The sequence below is a fragment of the Botryllus schlosseri genome, chromosome 1, assembly GCF_051294905.1.
Source record: "Botryllus schlosseri isolate E-star chromosome 1, Bs_hap1, whole genome shotgun sequence".
NCBI classification, from domain to species: Eukaryota; Metazoa; Chordata; class Ascidiacea; order Stolidobranchia; family Styelidae; genus Botryllus; species Botryllus schlosseri.
The window spans coordinates 38,013,962-38,029,856 of record NC_137236.1 but is presented as its reverse complement, the minus strand read 5'-3'; the positions used below and the strand labels follow the sequence as shown (position 1 = coordinate 38,029,856).

At 42.4% G+C, this 15,895-nt stretch overlaps 1 protein-coding gene across 1 annotated transcript; it reads left to right on the top strand.

Annotated features, from left to right (window-relative positions):
* Window positions 1-3,712: 3,712 nt before the first annotated feature.
* On the top strand, window positions 3,713-15,601 carry LOC145449084 (uncharacterized). Its single transcript, XM_080327558.1, has 7 exons — window positions 3,713-3,791; window positions 14,243-14,324; window positions 14,387-14,421; window positions 14,525-14,642; window positions 14,750-14,853; window positions 14,935-15,068; window positions 15,152-15,601. The coding sequence occupies exons 1-7, from the start codon at window positions 3,768-3,770 to the stop codon at window positions 15,399-15,401; spliced, it is 747 nt and encodes a 248-aa protein (XP_080183684.1). The 5' UTR covers window positions 3,713-3,767; the 3' UTR covers window positions 15,402-15,601.
* The last annotated feature ends 294 nt before the right edge of the window (window positions 15,602-15,895 follow it).

The following is a 15,895-nucleotide window of genomic DNA, read 5'->3' as shown; positions in this document are numbered from 1 at the left end:
GTATTCTTGCCTACGCAGACGCCCTCGCCTTGCTTTCCCCGAATACCGCATCGGCACAGCGCCTCATCAACCAACTAGAGGCCGCCGCCGCTCTTCTTGGCCTCCAGATCAATGCCAAGAAGACTGAGGTTCTGGCCATACCAGCTCTGTCGAAAAACGCGACACCAATTCAACTGGGACAAGTCACGCTCAAGAATGTCAAGAGTTTTATATACCTCGGTATTGACGTCGCGGACTCTGGAAAAGCACTGAAGGCGAGGCGAGCAAAGGCCTGGGGCACGGCAAGACGGCTACATTGCCTCTTCCACTCAAATGCCTCACCCCAGCTCAAGACCCGCATTTTCCGTGCCACTGTCGAGCAGGTTCTTCTCTACGGAATAGAAGCACTCACGCTGACAGAAAAGTTGGCTAATACACTCATCGCCAACTACGATGCACTCCTCCGCTACGCACTCGGCATCCACCACCCGGAGCACATATCCACCAATGCTCTGCGCAAACTTACAAAAACGGTCCCATGCCGTTTGCTGGCTGCTGAACGACGCTTCCGCCTAATCGGTCATCTAGTGCGGCATCAAGACGACCAACCAGCCGCCGCCATCATCAACCACATTCCGACGGAGCCATGGCGCAGAGGTGGCTGGAATAGAACCACATGGCGCTCGACAATAGAGACCGAGCTAGCGCAACGCGGGCTTTCGCTCGAAGACGCCCACGACCGCCCACGCTGAAGGCGCTTAACAAGGGCCTAAAACGGATTATCTTGATGTTCTTCTGTTTCCTGTTTTCTTTTGCCCTTTTATTCAAATATTTAATTGAAAGTCGATATATATATATATGGAAAAATGAAGTAGGTCTACTCGGTAGGCCCGGGCCGGATTCCTGAATCGATACATTATTCGCCTATTTGTTCACCTGTACAAAGAATAAATCGTATTAAATGTAAACTGTAAGTTAAGTTTGCGATAATAAACTCAGAAGAAAGTTTCTTAAAATCCACAAAACGATGACAAAATTCATTGTCTGATGCAGGTATCAAATTGGTGTCCTTCTCGGCTGTCATCATTGTGGTGACAGAGCAAGGGTGTCAAACTCAACTGGCGCCGCGGGCCGGATTCAAACCTTCATATCGCTCGCGGCCGGATCAGTCAAATGTAGGCCCTATTTCAAAATGTTGCCTGAAAATCCATGACCTTGTTTTGCACTTGCATACTTTATTAAAAGCCTATATATACAATAGTAAATTACATAACATTACGGAACACAGGGTATACTATCCTAGCAACAACTTTATTCGCGAACAATGGAATTGGCAAAAATGCGATTAATAACCGGTTGAATACAGGTATAAACGGCTAAAAAGTGGCCCTATAACGACGATATAAGCTGAGATATGTCTATGCTTCCTTTGTTTTGGTCGTATCATGGCGGTAATTCTGCGTATGCGTTAAGAGGTATACAATAGATTTATCAGTGAATGCGGGCGTAGGGATAGCTCCATTATCATTTATTCGAGATTCGGGTTTATCTGAAGGCCGAATCTTTTTCAGAAGTCAGAAATCATGCAGCAGTGCGACCACAGATATTTGAAGTCTGTTTTTGTGTGACTAGTATATTTCTCATGTAACCTGCATATCACGGTTTCGCATTGAAGTTTTCGCTTCTGTGACTAACTACGTTTTGGTCAATTTTTCAACAAAACTCTGAACGCAGTGTGCACTTTTGAGCCTTCCTGGGATTAGGTGTCAGATGGTTATAATGACATTTGCTGTCTTGAGGGATTATTTGATGGATGTAGCATATTCTAAAAATCACAATAATTGTTAGAGATGTGCTGAATAATACAGGCAATTTTTTCGATCTACTCAGAATTGCTTCGCGGGCCGGATGAAATCGAGTGGCGGTCGGATGCGGCCCGCGGGCCGTATGTTTGACACCCCTGATTTAGAGCGTTGGAAAATTTGTCGGAATATTCTGACTTGAGCTGTCGAGAAAACAGTGTTAGCTTCACCTTGAATGCCTTCGCCGCTGAGAGCATTTCGTAACCTTCCCTTGACGTCTGGTGTTCAATTCATCTGTTCAAAGACATCAACTAAAAACGCCCGATCTGAAAGTCATTCGGAATTTCTGAGTTGAGGATGTTCTGTATCTTTCCTTTTTATCTTCAAAAACAGTAATAGTAACAGCAAGTAGTGGGGGATTGCGGCAGACTCATAGCCACGGGCCACACTATCATATAAGACTACAAACTGTCTGCGGACCACTCAATATCCCGTTGCGGGCCGGGTCGGGTTTGCGGGCCGTACGTTGCCCGCCCCTGCTCCTGAGGCAGTGTAGCCTACGTAGCAATGATTGAACACGATTCATGTTCGCACTTGACCTGAATAACAATCTACAGAACTGACTATAATTCAAGAGATTGAAAAGCCTAACAAGAAAGGTCGACGAGCTCAAACACATAAGCCATCATGTTGCCTTACAGAACGGGGGCGACTTGGAAATTACCCTAATTTCGCCGAGTAAGATGAATGAAGATAAATAAATAAAGTTTATCGTACGATTTGTTGTTGTGAGAAGCATACGAATAGTGAAGGTTATTATGAGCCCAGCCGGGGCAAAGAATATGGCTGTCACGGTGAGACAATTTCAAGCAAGTCAGCATAGAAAACAACACTGAGTTTTTTTGAGATTTCGCATTCTGAAGTCGATCCTTCTTTTCATAATATTCGGCCAATTTTCATCTCCGAGCAGCACAGGTGTAGGAGGAACCTACCCCACATCGAGCAGCGCAGCAGTGTGGCGGAAGCACCCAACCTAATAATCCCTTTTTTATTTTTCAAGTTTCCATTCAGATTGGCGGTGCCGCCCACTTGATACCACCACCATTCTACGTAGGCGCTATCGCTACGTAGGAGCTATCGTGTACGCAATGATATACATATGTAAAATATATATTATTATACATATTATCGCATGTACATATTGTCGACTCGACATCATGGCGTGGCGACTTATAGGAGCAGGGTGAACGCTTATTCACTGCGCATCGAGTTGCGATGGCGTTTTAAGGAAACTGTGTTGCATGATTTTACTCGATCTGCTTCTAAACAGCCTTGAATGTTATCAAAACAGCGATTCGGCAGGACGTTGTAGTTGCGAGAAACGATGTCGCCTCTTTGGCGTACATATTCTCTACATTGTTATTGAGTCGAATTTCTCGATATTTATCTAACAAATTTACTGAGCCGTGAATATTTCCAGTTTTCAAAGCTTGGCTGAGCTATAGTGGACATAATCTAGTGATTCGATTTCAGGGTATATTCCAATTGGAAATTCGCGGCCAATCCATTATGGGAGATTACCGCGTGTGGAATTATTGAGGAGTTAGCTACAGTACATTGTAGACCCCAATTTCGAGCTCAAACCAAACTTTAATATATCATACCAATTGTTCTGGATGGAGAAACAAATCGGTGCAAATAATCTTCAAAGGTGTGGAGTTGGGTTCTTTTCCCTCATTTGCATTTCATAGCTCATATTTGTAGAGGTCGGCATAGGATATATGCGTTAGAAGCAGTGTCCTTGAGCAATTTGAACTACAATAAAATTTTGGTCTAGGCGACATACCATGATAGCATGATCCTATTGGCCGCGCACTTCACATGTCTAGGTGTATTCTGGCGCGGAAAGGGTCAGCGCCGATACCGATGATCGACGCACCCGCAATTGTGCACCGCTGGACCAAAGTATTTCAACGGCCTCAAGCGATGCTCTCACAATTGAGAATATCGGTAGACTTATTTTCTGTAAGGTGTTTTGGGGACCGAAACGGTCCCCGAAATTTCTCCAGCGGTTTCCCAAAATTTAGACTTGCAACCAGGGCTATGGGCACAATGATTCGAGTATTCAAATCTGAATCGAGTAGTAAAAGAAGATTTTTTGAGTACTGAAATTAAACGCTCCTCGCCACTGAAAGTTAATTTATCAACGAGAATTTTAGTTTCGATACTAATGTTCACTGGTGAAGTCTTGAAACCTTGATTGACCGTATCGTAGCATACGAAACATATAGTACAAAGCTACGAACTTTACTGGAATGAGCACATTTTCGAAGTCATGATCATCCCACAACATCGTCACCAAGTGCAATGAAATCGGTATTGTCGAAAAAATACCAAAGTATCTTTAATGTGATGGATAAAATGCATTCTATTCTTTGTCGTCGCGTAAAAGGTACATATTTGAACTTTCACATATCACATTCCGTTATGACGTCATAATGAGAGATACTCGATTACTCGACTCGACTCGAAGCACATTACGTGATTCAGAATCACTCAGGTACTCGATTTTGCCTAGCGCCACTTGCACCAACAGTATATAGGAAAGTAATGATTGTTTCTCGCTATGTCTTGTCGATAATACGAACATAGAATAAGTGGAGGTACGGCTAACAGCTGAATCAAAGAGTTATTTACGAAAGAAGTGCACCTTCGATACTCGTCAATGTATATTTCTGATTTATGGCGCATGATGATCAGTTTTTACGTGTGGAAACACAACGAGCAGAAGTGTCAACAATCACACTTTGCTTGAATGCGCAGCAAACTTGTTTGGCGGCGGTGTTGGGCAGGCTGTTTGGTCGCTGTTACAATCATTTAAGCTGTGTTTTGTCGAATAATTCATTTTATGTTGCGTTGATTGTATGTAGTTTAAATTGCCTAGGTTTATACCGCATCTTGAGAGATTCATGTTTGTCCTAAAGCAGGGGCGGGCAACTTCTCCGATCGGCGGGCCAGATATGGGAAAATGAAGCACTTGGCGGGCCGGATTACAGATTATATGCATTATGCCTTAATCGCGTATTTATCCACCTATACAAGGAATCAATTGTATTTAATGTAAACTTTAAGTTTAAAGCATAGAGACCAAAAACAGTATCCAATGAATTTATTTACAACAGCTATTGAAGTCAATCAGATGTCTGTGGTCGTTCAATATTGTCAACTAGTTTTTTGAACTCTGGTTGCATGTCGTATGCGGAAACCCTTAGTAAAGACTGCATACGAACATCAGTTATATTGGAACGCAGCCTTCCTCGGTAATGTAACTACCTTCGATTCATAAGTCATCTCGAGTCATTGCACATTTTGACTCGAGTGAGTCAAGTCAAGTCACTCGATATTTAAAGGTGACTCGAGTTAAGTCGTGTCAAGTCAAGTCACGATTCCAGTAAAGTTGAAATTTCAAAGTACTAGACACGATTCAAAGTCATTACATTTTGCTAACTGTTTTAAATACAGATGGAGTACCCATTTATTCTGAATCGAGGAACGAATAAAGATTTGATTATGCGCACAAAAGGCGCTGTATCGCTCACGCGTACGTAGAACTGCTCAACTACGACAGTATAGAGCAGTGGTTCCCAACCTTTTTGTCTTCATTCCCCACTTCAGATTTATTCCGAGTCTTCGTTCCCCACCAGGACCGTAACAGCACTTCGTCAGCCCCCCTCCAAAAAACGTTGGTCTTGGGCCCCCACAGGGTGATAAACCCAACTTCTGGGGGGCTTCCCCCTCAGCTCCCTGAGCCTGTACACTTTTCCCCCGCTACTTATCATCTACATTGGGTCTACTGTTTTGTGCGTCGCCTTATTTCGACTGAACGCGCGAAGAGCGAAAAATTTATATAATTTACGTTTGAATCGGTCAATATGATCGGGAATTGCATATATTTTGCTGTCAAATTTTTATCCCCTCTCTATTCTCACGTAATCAGATTTACCGGTAGAGCTGAGTGAGGTGTGTTGGAAAGGTAGGACCCCTAAATAATAATTAAACATCTTCGGGCGGACCCGTTGGTATATATTGACTTCGATGCATTATGCTATTTCATGACCTCCTATATCTGCTTTGTCAAAAGATATGGAAATCGTCAAAACTAAAAAGCACACACGATTTCAAATCGGTATTGCTTTGGCAAATAATTTTTCCCTGCGTGATGGCATTTGTCCTGTGGGGTTCAGATCGCCAGGACAGGAACATTCGGCGCAGACCATTTAGCCGCCTATGGACAATTAAACATATAAGTATATTGTATATATATCGAAGTTTTCGGTCAACACAAGCGCATTCCTTCTCGGGCAAGGTCTTCTCGCTGCTGATCGTTCTGGCACACTTCTCGGAGCCGCATGTTACATGGCCTATAACTTCATATGTCTTGGTGCGTCGGGGCTCAGTGATGGCCGACGCCGAAGTCTCCATTTCTATAAATTCTACGTATTTTCGTGGGGAAAGGGTACCCAATAATCAAGATATTCGGCAATATTAAATCGCGCACCTAGCGCGAAAATTTTTTGAAAAAGTGGCATAAATTTCAAAAAAAATACTCTATAATTTATGTTTATTCACGAAATAATTTTGGGCCCCTTTGAGCTCACCCCCCCCAATTGGGGGGTTTGGGTGCGGCAGTTACGGTCCTGTTCCCCACTTTACCCAACACTTTTGTCATCACAGAGCAGCTATTTGCTGGTTTGACTACACAAGACACACAACCACACCAGTCGCAAGACAATCGCCTATAACTGCAACATAAAACGTATATGAACCGATACCAGTAACCAGTAACGCTCAAAATTTCGCGATAGCGTTATTGCGCGTCAAACTAGTCGTGCTAGATGCGATTGTGTTGTGACGCCATCATTGGTCATCCAGAGTTAAAAATGAGGTTTTGTGAACATTACGCAATATAATTTTCGATATATACATTCCAGAGCAGTAACTGGTAACGGTAATTGCGCATTTGTCTCCGTGAATATGTAGACTGTCCTGTATATAATTTTGAACAAATACGTCTATTCCCCACCGGAAACCATTGAATTCCCCACCAGTGGGGAATTCCCCACCGTTTGGGAACCACTGGTATAGAGGTATAGCCTCAGTCTATAAATAACAGCCAAAATACAGGATAACATACGAAACCTCAGAAAGTTTAAAAATGATATAGTTCGATACCCTACCCACCTTCATATCCATGATATACAATTATAAACGTATGAGCGATATTCGTTTGATTTAAATTATGTACAAGAGGGTTGGTTGAGGTAAGCAAGTTTACGATAACGTAAGCTGTTGTATAAGCACCGATCACTGCGTTTGCGATCAATTTATTTGTGATATAACAATGGAGATTCGGTAAGACGTACAATCATTGATTCATTGGTTGGCAATCCGAACTTATTCAAGATACAGCGATTTAGTCGACGTCGATTACTTGATGACTTGAAATTGACTCGTAAATTTTGCTTCGAGTCACGAGTCAGTCTGCATTTCTGAAGCGTCGAGTCAAGTCAAGTCAAGTCATTTTCCCCAGGTGACTCGAGTCATCCCAATACTGGTTTATGGTCGAAAATGTTTGTAGACCCGAACAGAGCAAGTAGTTTAATGTCCATCTTTCTCAGGTTGGCAAACTTGGATTCATTATGTGACGCATAAAATTTGTCAATACTTTCAGAATAAAATTTCACTTTCAGAGTAAAAACTCTTGGCGGGCAGGTCAAAATCCCTTCGCGGGCCGGATCCGGCCCGCGGGCTGTATGTTGCCCGCCCCTGTCCTAAAGTAACCTTTGAAATCAGAAATTGTGGTGTTATGATATGCTTGATTGAGCCCAGCGATGGGTTCCTGTATTGTTTTGATAACAGACATGCATGTGTTCTGCTGAAGGAATACACTTCGAGTTCGGCTTGTAAAGGTGCCTGTCTAAGTATAGTCAGTCTTACAACTAAAAGCTCGGTGATAATACTACAGAAATAACATAATAATAGCTTTTCTTGCGAAACCTAGTTTCGAGGTAATTCTATTCCTTCTGGACTCTTCTCTGACTTCAACTGGATATTATGAAGCTTATGATGTCATAAACGTATTTACTCAACCTGACGTTTAGTTTTAACAATTGCTTTTGGCGTAACTTAACCGAAGCTTCTCTTAGGTGGGAGAACATTTCTGGCATTATATGAAGTTTGCGGTGTCTTAAAGCTACTTAGCGGCCACCTAGACCAAACCGTGAAAAAACTGTAGATACGCTCATTAAAATCAAGAAATGCAGTGACACTAGACTCTAGAGCACGCGAAGCGCGACTCAAATTTTAAATTGAATAATTCTTCACCAAAACACTTTACTTTATGTTGATTAACGATACAATGTCGAGCTACCACCGAATTTGGTTTAAAAATAAGTTACCTGAAATTTTCTATGATCCTCCCCCCCCCAAAAAAAAAATCTGGACAGTTTGAATTTTTTGGGACGTGCTTCGCGGTCCTAAATAATTGTCTCGCGGACCCCAAAAGGACCGCGGACCCCAGTTTGAGAAACACTGGTGCATATTCAATGCCGAACCAGGCGAAGACAGCGCAGGAGAGAAGTGAACGCACCCGTCTTAACACTACAGTGAGGCGGCATCTTTGATGTACAAAAACTGATCGCTCTCGAATTCATAAGACTGATTGTTATTCATTCCATCGTCGGCCGGACAGATTGGCGTCAGCGATATTAACCAATTAAAATGTAAATGATTATCACGTGTCTCACGGTAGCGTTTCTTACGTCCTGTTTGCCAGGTTTGCGATCACTTCAAGCGTGAAGCGATTGTGCTGTCTTCAGTCATCAGATTTAGTTGCGCTGTATGCAGATAAACATTAACAGAAAAAAGGTTGTTGATACTCAAGTGGCCCGCACAATTAATGGTAAACGGCATGTGGTAGAAAAACCATGCGACCGGTTACTAGACGGGTAGCCTATATCGCTGTGATTTGGAGTGCACATACAAACACCATTGTCATCGACAGAAAATCGACAGCGCTGCAGATCTGAAGTTGCGTTTATTCGCAGAAATCAGTTCAGCGAGTAAGATGACTAAAGAAAGTAAATCGTTGTCCTTTGTTGTGAGCGGCTTGAAAGCTGACCAACGTCATAACTTCGACCCACGCTGCACCATCAGAAGGGATCCAATACTTCAGTAAGCAGCAAGGAACGCGCAATGCGTCCTGTGCATTAAAATATATTTGGCTTGGTGTATGGAATGAACAGTTCTCGATTCTCTGTTCTAGAATCTATACTTCTGTCGTGGCGATGAAATCTATGAAATCTATAAATACCTTTACTTGTGCGTTACGAGCCAGGACCGTTCATTATGTTGCCTGTGGCTAAACATACTTAATGTAAAATTATTTGCAAGATAATCGTCGAGATCGCTCATCAATTCAGAAGATATATAGTGCGCAACGTTTTCTTTAGAGCAGGATTGTCAAACCTACGACCCGCCATACCATTTCATCCGGCCCGCGAAGTAATTCTGAGTAAATAATATAAAAGTAGGTAAAATAGCCTACTTTCATTAGATAATAATCCCTTAAGACAGCAAATGTCTGGCATGTTCATAGGCCGCATCATAACCCTCTGACTGCGCTGTTGTGGTTTCAGTCTAGTCCCCAATAGGAACGAGTCGGTGACATTGACACACAATGCTGAAAAGGCAAAAAAGTGCACACTAAGTTTTATGGAAATATGAATCAAACTGTAGTTATTAACCGAATCGAAAACGCCAATGCGAAATCGTTATATGCGGAGTTCATGGAGACTACAATAGTTACACAAATGATCAATAAAATATCGGTGGTCGCACTGCTGTATCGTCTGGCTCAAAAGGCCTCCGGCCTCCAGAGAGATCCGAATCGCGATTAAATAATGACGCACCAAATTCAAACATCCGTGTTTACGGTTGTATTCCTCAAAACGCATACGCCGGGCTAATGCCAGATTATACACGACTTAAACAAAAGGAGCATAGAAATATGCAAGAGTTACGAGATTTTGAAATCGAGTAAGGAGAATCGTACAAGTTATATTACCGGAAACAAAAACGGCTGATTTTAATACTTTTACCGAAAAAAAGGTCATCATTCCGTCTCGACTCCCGATTTACCCACTTCTTAACTTTACTGCTGTGTTGTTGACTAAAAAAAAGTCATTTTTTCAGTTCAACTCCCGAATGACCCGCTCAAACATCCGCATTACATATTTCGCGTCATTCATTGCGTTTTTTAATTGAGCCTGTCCATTATTAGCTAATGTGTCAAAGCTGTAGAGTAGGACGACTTTCCAAAAAAATGAGGACGTTCAGGCGTCCTCGGATTACATTTTCGATTATCTGAAAATGGAGGACAAATCCTTCTAGAGGAGGACATTAGGGTGGTCCATAATTCGGAAAATCTCAAAAATGATGCATATCCATGTCTCAATATTGATATCAAAAAACGTCAATGAGCCTGCATGAAATAAGCTCACAGGAAAGTCGTTAGGATTTAGCTAATTGCGTTTGAAATTAGCTGCCGTTGACTGTAGCGTGGGCGTGCCAGCGACCATAGAACGGCGGAGTCTGCTATAACGGCGGTGATTCTGTAAGCGCATTGTAGGTTACGTTAAATTATGTGTCACGCCAAGCCGAGCGTGTGTATAGGCCTATGTTTTACCACAGACTAAAGCGGTGTTCATAAAATTCTTCAAATGATCGACAGATCTATGCCATGAACATTCCGGTATTTCAACGTTAGGGAATCTTCATTGGAAGCCGGTAGGCGACTAAACTCGGGTATACGTTGAGTTTGGCGCGCATCTGAACATTCTTTGCACCAAACTAACTGTTATCCGTCAGAAATCAGAAATCAGAAATACAGGGAGCATGTGCCACAACGATGTCTCCTGATTGCCGAGATAACAGTTAAAACAGACTAGCTAGACTAGCTAGACTAGAATGTCTCAAATTATAGTGTATTGCAAGGAAGGCACGAAAAAGCGTCTCAAAAATACGTAGAGCTTATATTCACTTCGAATGTCATCGACTTCCAATTTCAAGATAGTTGGCAGAGAGCGTTTGGCGTCCGAATTTCCCCTTTGAGTTTCTGTTGTTGAGAGTCAGGATTGTTTACTTGGATTTTTGTTGTAATAATTGTGCAGTTTGGTCAGACTTATCTGGTTCGGGTTCGAATTAGGAACATCCTTCCGGTTTAAGCTGAGTTTAATAAGCGCTCCATGATCGATGATATACAATACTCTGCCTACAATCCGACTCACATCAGGCCGTTATTGTTGATGTGATGATTTGTTCGTTTGGTATTCATGGTGCTTCGAGATCAATCGTCAAGCGTCATTTTACACGAGGGCGACACCATACGTTGTACAGATATTTCGCTACTCACAAGTAACTAGCAACGCTGCAAACTTCTCACAAACGAGCACTTCCGCGATTCCGCGCGAGAGAAATAGGCCCACGTCACAGCCGAGAAATAATGCTTAGTTGAATATATGCATCAGCGGTTCGGAAACTTGCGTCGCGGTAACTCATATCAACGACTATGTGCGCAACAATTGCCATTCCGTTACAACTGTAACAAATACGTAATTCATTCAATTCATGAACGAAAAATGCAGAATCAGTGAGATGGCGGGTGTTTTGATTTAATAACAATGTTGTTAAAATGATGATGATGATGATGATGATTTTATTGTCGTCTCGGCGAACCCCAGAGAAAAAGCAAACGCTTTCTGGTTGGGAATCGATGCAATATATTGGGGATGACCAACCTGTCACCCGTAAGAAGGTTTTGAGTGCCCCGCGAGGTAATTGTCTAAATTAGTTATATCAAATGCCCAGATAATTTATTACTTGTAAGGCCAGTCAAAAATCTGATTGGCTTGACCACAAAACTTGGTATCTTGACGACTAAACTATCAGCGCCGACGGATTGGCGTAGTCAGGGACCAACCGCATGTTTGTAGATTTTCGTATATTACAATAAAGTTGAATATTTCGCGGCGCATTTATTTAACTTGAACTTTTGAAATTTAATGTCACTCGGTGGCTTGCTTCTGTTATCGGTACCCCTCAAGAAAATTATTATCATATTAAAAAATATTACTAAGGTACAGAATTGAATCAGACTATATTAGCAATTATGAAACAACGTGTCGTTCAGCATCCGACTTCACCTGTGCCCTCGCAGAAAGATCGTCGCCGATGAAATGATATACGCATTATGGGCGAAACCTTCGATATTGATACGTCAAGTCGCCGATTAGTCTAGCTTAGGGGTTCTCAAACAGTGGGCCACAGGAGCATTTTGAGGTGGACCATAGGTAGGGCTACCATATTTTGGAAATCCGAGAAGAGGACACTTTTTCAGGATTTTCAGACTTGCAAAATAGGAGGAGAATTCTCAAATTAATTGTAAATTTTTCCTATATTGTGGACGGTTGACTAAAAAAAAGGTCAACTTTCCACTCAGCTCCCGAAATACCCGCCGGAGCGTCACTTCGGTGCTGATTTACGGCATCTCAGTCGCATTTTGCTATAAATATGACCAAAATTCTCAAAAAAATGGACAAAATCTCAAAAAAAAGAGGACAAAAGGGCGTCCTCCGAGGACACTTTCAAAAAAGTAAAAAATGATGACAAATCCTCTGAAAAGAGGACGTATGGTAACCCTACCATAGGGCTATTTAGAAAATTGTAGAATTGGCTAAAGTTTAGTTATATTTGTTATGTTATTGGCTCAAAAATATATTCATATTATCGAATTGTAGGTAAACTACGTAAAGCTTTTCATCCAACTTCGATGAGACTTACTGACGCGTATGGATCCACAATGTGCAAGTCGAAAATGGGAGGGTAAATGGCGACTATTGTCTCCGGGCTATGACAACCTACGATTAACAGCAACTAAAATTATTTCGATTGTTTAACAACTGGACCCTAATGCTGAAGTAAACAAGTATCCCGACAAGGTCATATGTCGTATGCTGTTGAAAAGGGTGTGCATTAAACTCGGACTGAATTTTATTTGATACAGATTTACGGTACTTTGGCCGGTCGTATTATTGTAACATAAAATAGTCACAATTGCCATTCATTATCAATTATTATCAACTGCCTGTGAAACTATGCGGAACCGACGCCACTAATCGCGATGGATTGAGGATTTAGCGCAGCACCTTATTCTCTGTAGTCGGTTTAAAATGTCCGGCCTTGAAATCATTGCACCTACTGTGAGAGTCCCATGAAGTGATTGTAGCCTATCATTGGATGAAATGTTCTGACAACTTTAGTTATAACAAGATATGCTATATGTACAATTGTACATGGTATTAAGCTCCTTGCTGCAGTATCCCATCAACCAAAGAATTGCTTGAAGCTGGCTTAAAATGGTTATGTTATTCCCCCCCCCCCCCATAGTGGAACTGTAACCCCAATCTCAAAGTGAGGATTTGATGATTGAGTTTCGCGACGTGAGTGGAATAGTGTACGGCCATAATGTACACTCGAGTTATACGAACTACCAGGGTTGTAACTGCCGCACCCCTAACCACCAAATGGGGGACCTCGAAGGTCCCAAAGTCATTTCGTTGGTCGATGTAGAAGATTTATGCAACTTCAGAGTTTTCGTCGCGCATAGCGCGATTTCATGAGCTTGGGGTCTACATTTAAATATGATTCGTAAGAAAAAAAAATGCGTATATTTGAGAGAAATAGGCATATCAGCGCCGGCGATTACCACATATTGAACAGGACTATAACACTAGGATAAGAGGTGGGCCACATATCATTTTCAAACCGGAAAAAGGGCAACGGCAAAACAAAGGTTGATAACCCCGGGTCTAGCCCTTGCAAACTTATCCGAGCGGTATACAGAGGCGACCCGCAATATATGCAAGTAACGATATCAACAACTGAATTCTTTTTACCTTCAAAAATGTTTCGCACTTTGCGCGGCTAGGACATAAATGCACTCTGAATTTTCGTGACATAAATGTAATCGATTTTGATTCGTAGTAAGATAAGTAATATTTCCACCGGTAACTAATCCGGCTCGCTCCTAGCGGACAACTACAAAAAGTAATCAACATTCAAGTGACCCACGTAATGGTTGGTAAATTGCATGTATTCCGTTGGCTGAAAAGGTTGGTCGCCCCTGCAATATACGATACAGCACGTGACTGTTAAATGATGTGTTTATCTATTAAGTAGATGAAAAATGATGAGGGATTGGAAGTCTTCATATCAGGGTTGATCACTGATCAACCTTATTGCTTATCGCTATTGCATTGCGAATACTTCGACGGCGTATGGCTTCCAGTCGTAAGCACCACCCGAAATCACCATTAACGCGTCATTTTCCAATTCCCCTACAGGTTGAAATCTATCTCCGTAGGTCTGCCAAGATGCGATTCTTTGCTAGTTTTATTCTTCTTTTGTCCGTAGAATTTGTTGAAGGTGAGTGTGACGTATGAATGCGATCGATGACGTCTTATTTCAGAACACTTGTTGCATTGCAGTCACCTCAAACGGACCGACTATCAGACACGATGTGGTGAGTCTTTGTGTGTGTGTGTGTGTGTGTGTGTGTGTGTGTGTGTGAACAAGTTAACCTCCAAGTTTGATTTATAATGAGCCCTTTTCTTGCGTTATTCCAGTTCAGGGCGGTTCCAAGATACGCTCCAGGCTATTACTACACCTACACACCTGTTCGTAGGCGTCAGATCGAGATCGAACCGCTTTTACGAGCGTATCTGTGGACGCAATTTTTCAGAGGTGAGTGTCAATTCAGATCTCACGCGGATGTTTGGAGCAAGGCTAATAGATTAAGTCATTGACGAATCAAATGACGGTTACGTGTTCCTAATTTTTTTCGCGCACAGGCCTGCTTTTATCAGAGACGCCAGAGACGCCGAAGGAGACGATCGTGTCAACGACGTCAACCACCACAACAATTACGACCAAGACAACTGCATCGCCGGATCCGGTTCGTAGACGCGATCCTATTCGATTTCAACATCGCTCGTAAATCACATCCGAAATCTTACAAGACGCTATTATGTTCCAGGAAGACTTTGAATACAAAGGATGTCGCTATGAGGTTGGAGATGAATTGGCTGGTAATACAGACGCGTTTGTTGATTGTCGGGCTAAAGGTGGCGAACTTGCTCATAAAAACGTTCGGACCGCGGTTGATCGTCAGTGAGTAATGCAGCATGCTCTGCATGACGCCACAGAATACTTTCAGACCCGTCTGTGTTTTTTAAATAGATTTTCATTCCCAGAAATATTTTCGATGGTATGCTGGGATTGTCAGGGGATGTTTGGTTGGCCTTAACTGACGATGGCAGCGGCACTAATCCTTTCTGGATCTTCGAAGCTTCTGGGGAGCAATACGTCACAGACAGTGACACGACTCTGAACAGAATTGGCGCAGCCGCGGTCGCGTTCGCGGTCGGCAGCTCCTACGATACTCTGCAATTCGTGGCTGAACCAGGAACACCGACGAAATTATACGTGTGCGAGTTCTGTTAATACTCAACCGCGGAACTGTGGCACATTGACGCAGATCCACCGGATTTGGATAATAGCAGCTCCTAACTCATATTGGTTGACATCTATTACGTCTTTTGTAGCTGAAACGAGACCCGGCCAAATGGCCAACGGCAAATCTTATCTCTTGTGTTGTTTCGTGTATTTGTAGCTTAGATGAAACAAGACCCAGAAATGTCGTATCATTTTCTCTACGTAGTCGAAGTCTTATTCGAGTTGCTGCTTTATGTGGTTTTCAACGCCGGCAAAGATAATTGCTCGATAAGGAAATGCTGTAGGGATAAGTGAGGCCAAGGCTTTGTTTTTTTGCTTGAAACATGACATCATTCATAGTGTACAAGCTTCAGAGCAGTGGTTCTTAACCTTTTTTCATCTCCAGCGCCCCCTTTCAAAAATTGCCTGAGTCTGGTGCCCCCCTATTTTAAGGACTGTAGTAAAAACAATGGATAAGTGGTAAAACTCCGCTTTCAGGTTGG

Bases quoted from the DNA above. Each gene is read 5' to 3' on its own strand.
- LOC145449084 (XM_080327558.1), top strand. From the start codon at position 3,768: ATGCTCTCACAATTGAGAATATCG. The intron at 14,325-14,386 runs GTGAGTGTGACG...GTTGCATTGCAG, and splicing joins GTCCGTAGAATTTGTTGAAG to TCACCTCAAACGGACCGACT. The intron at 15,069-15,151 runs GTGAGTAATGCA...TTTCATTCCCAG, and splicing joins CGGACCGCGGTTGATCGTCA to AAATATTTTCGATGGTATGC.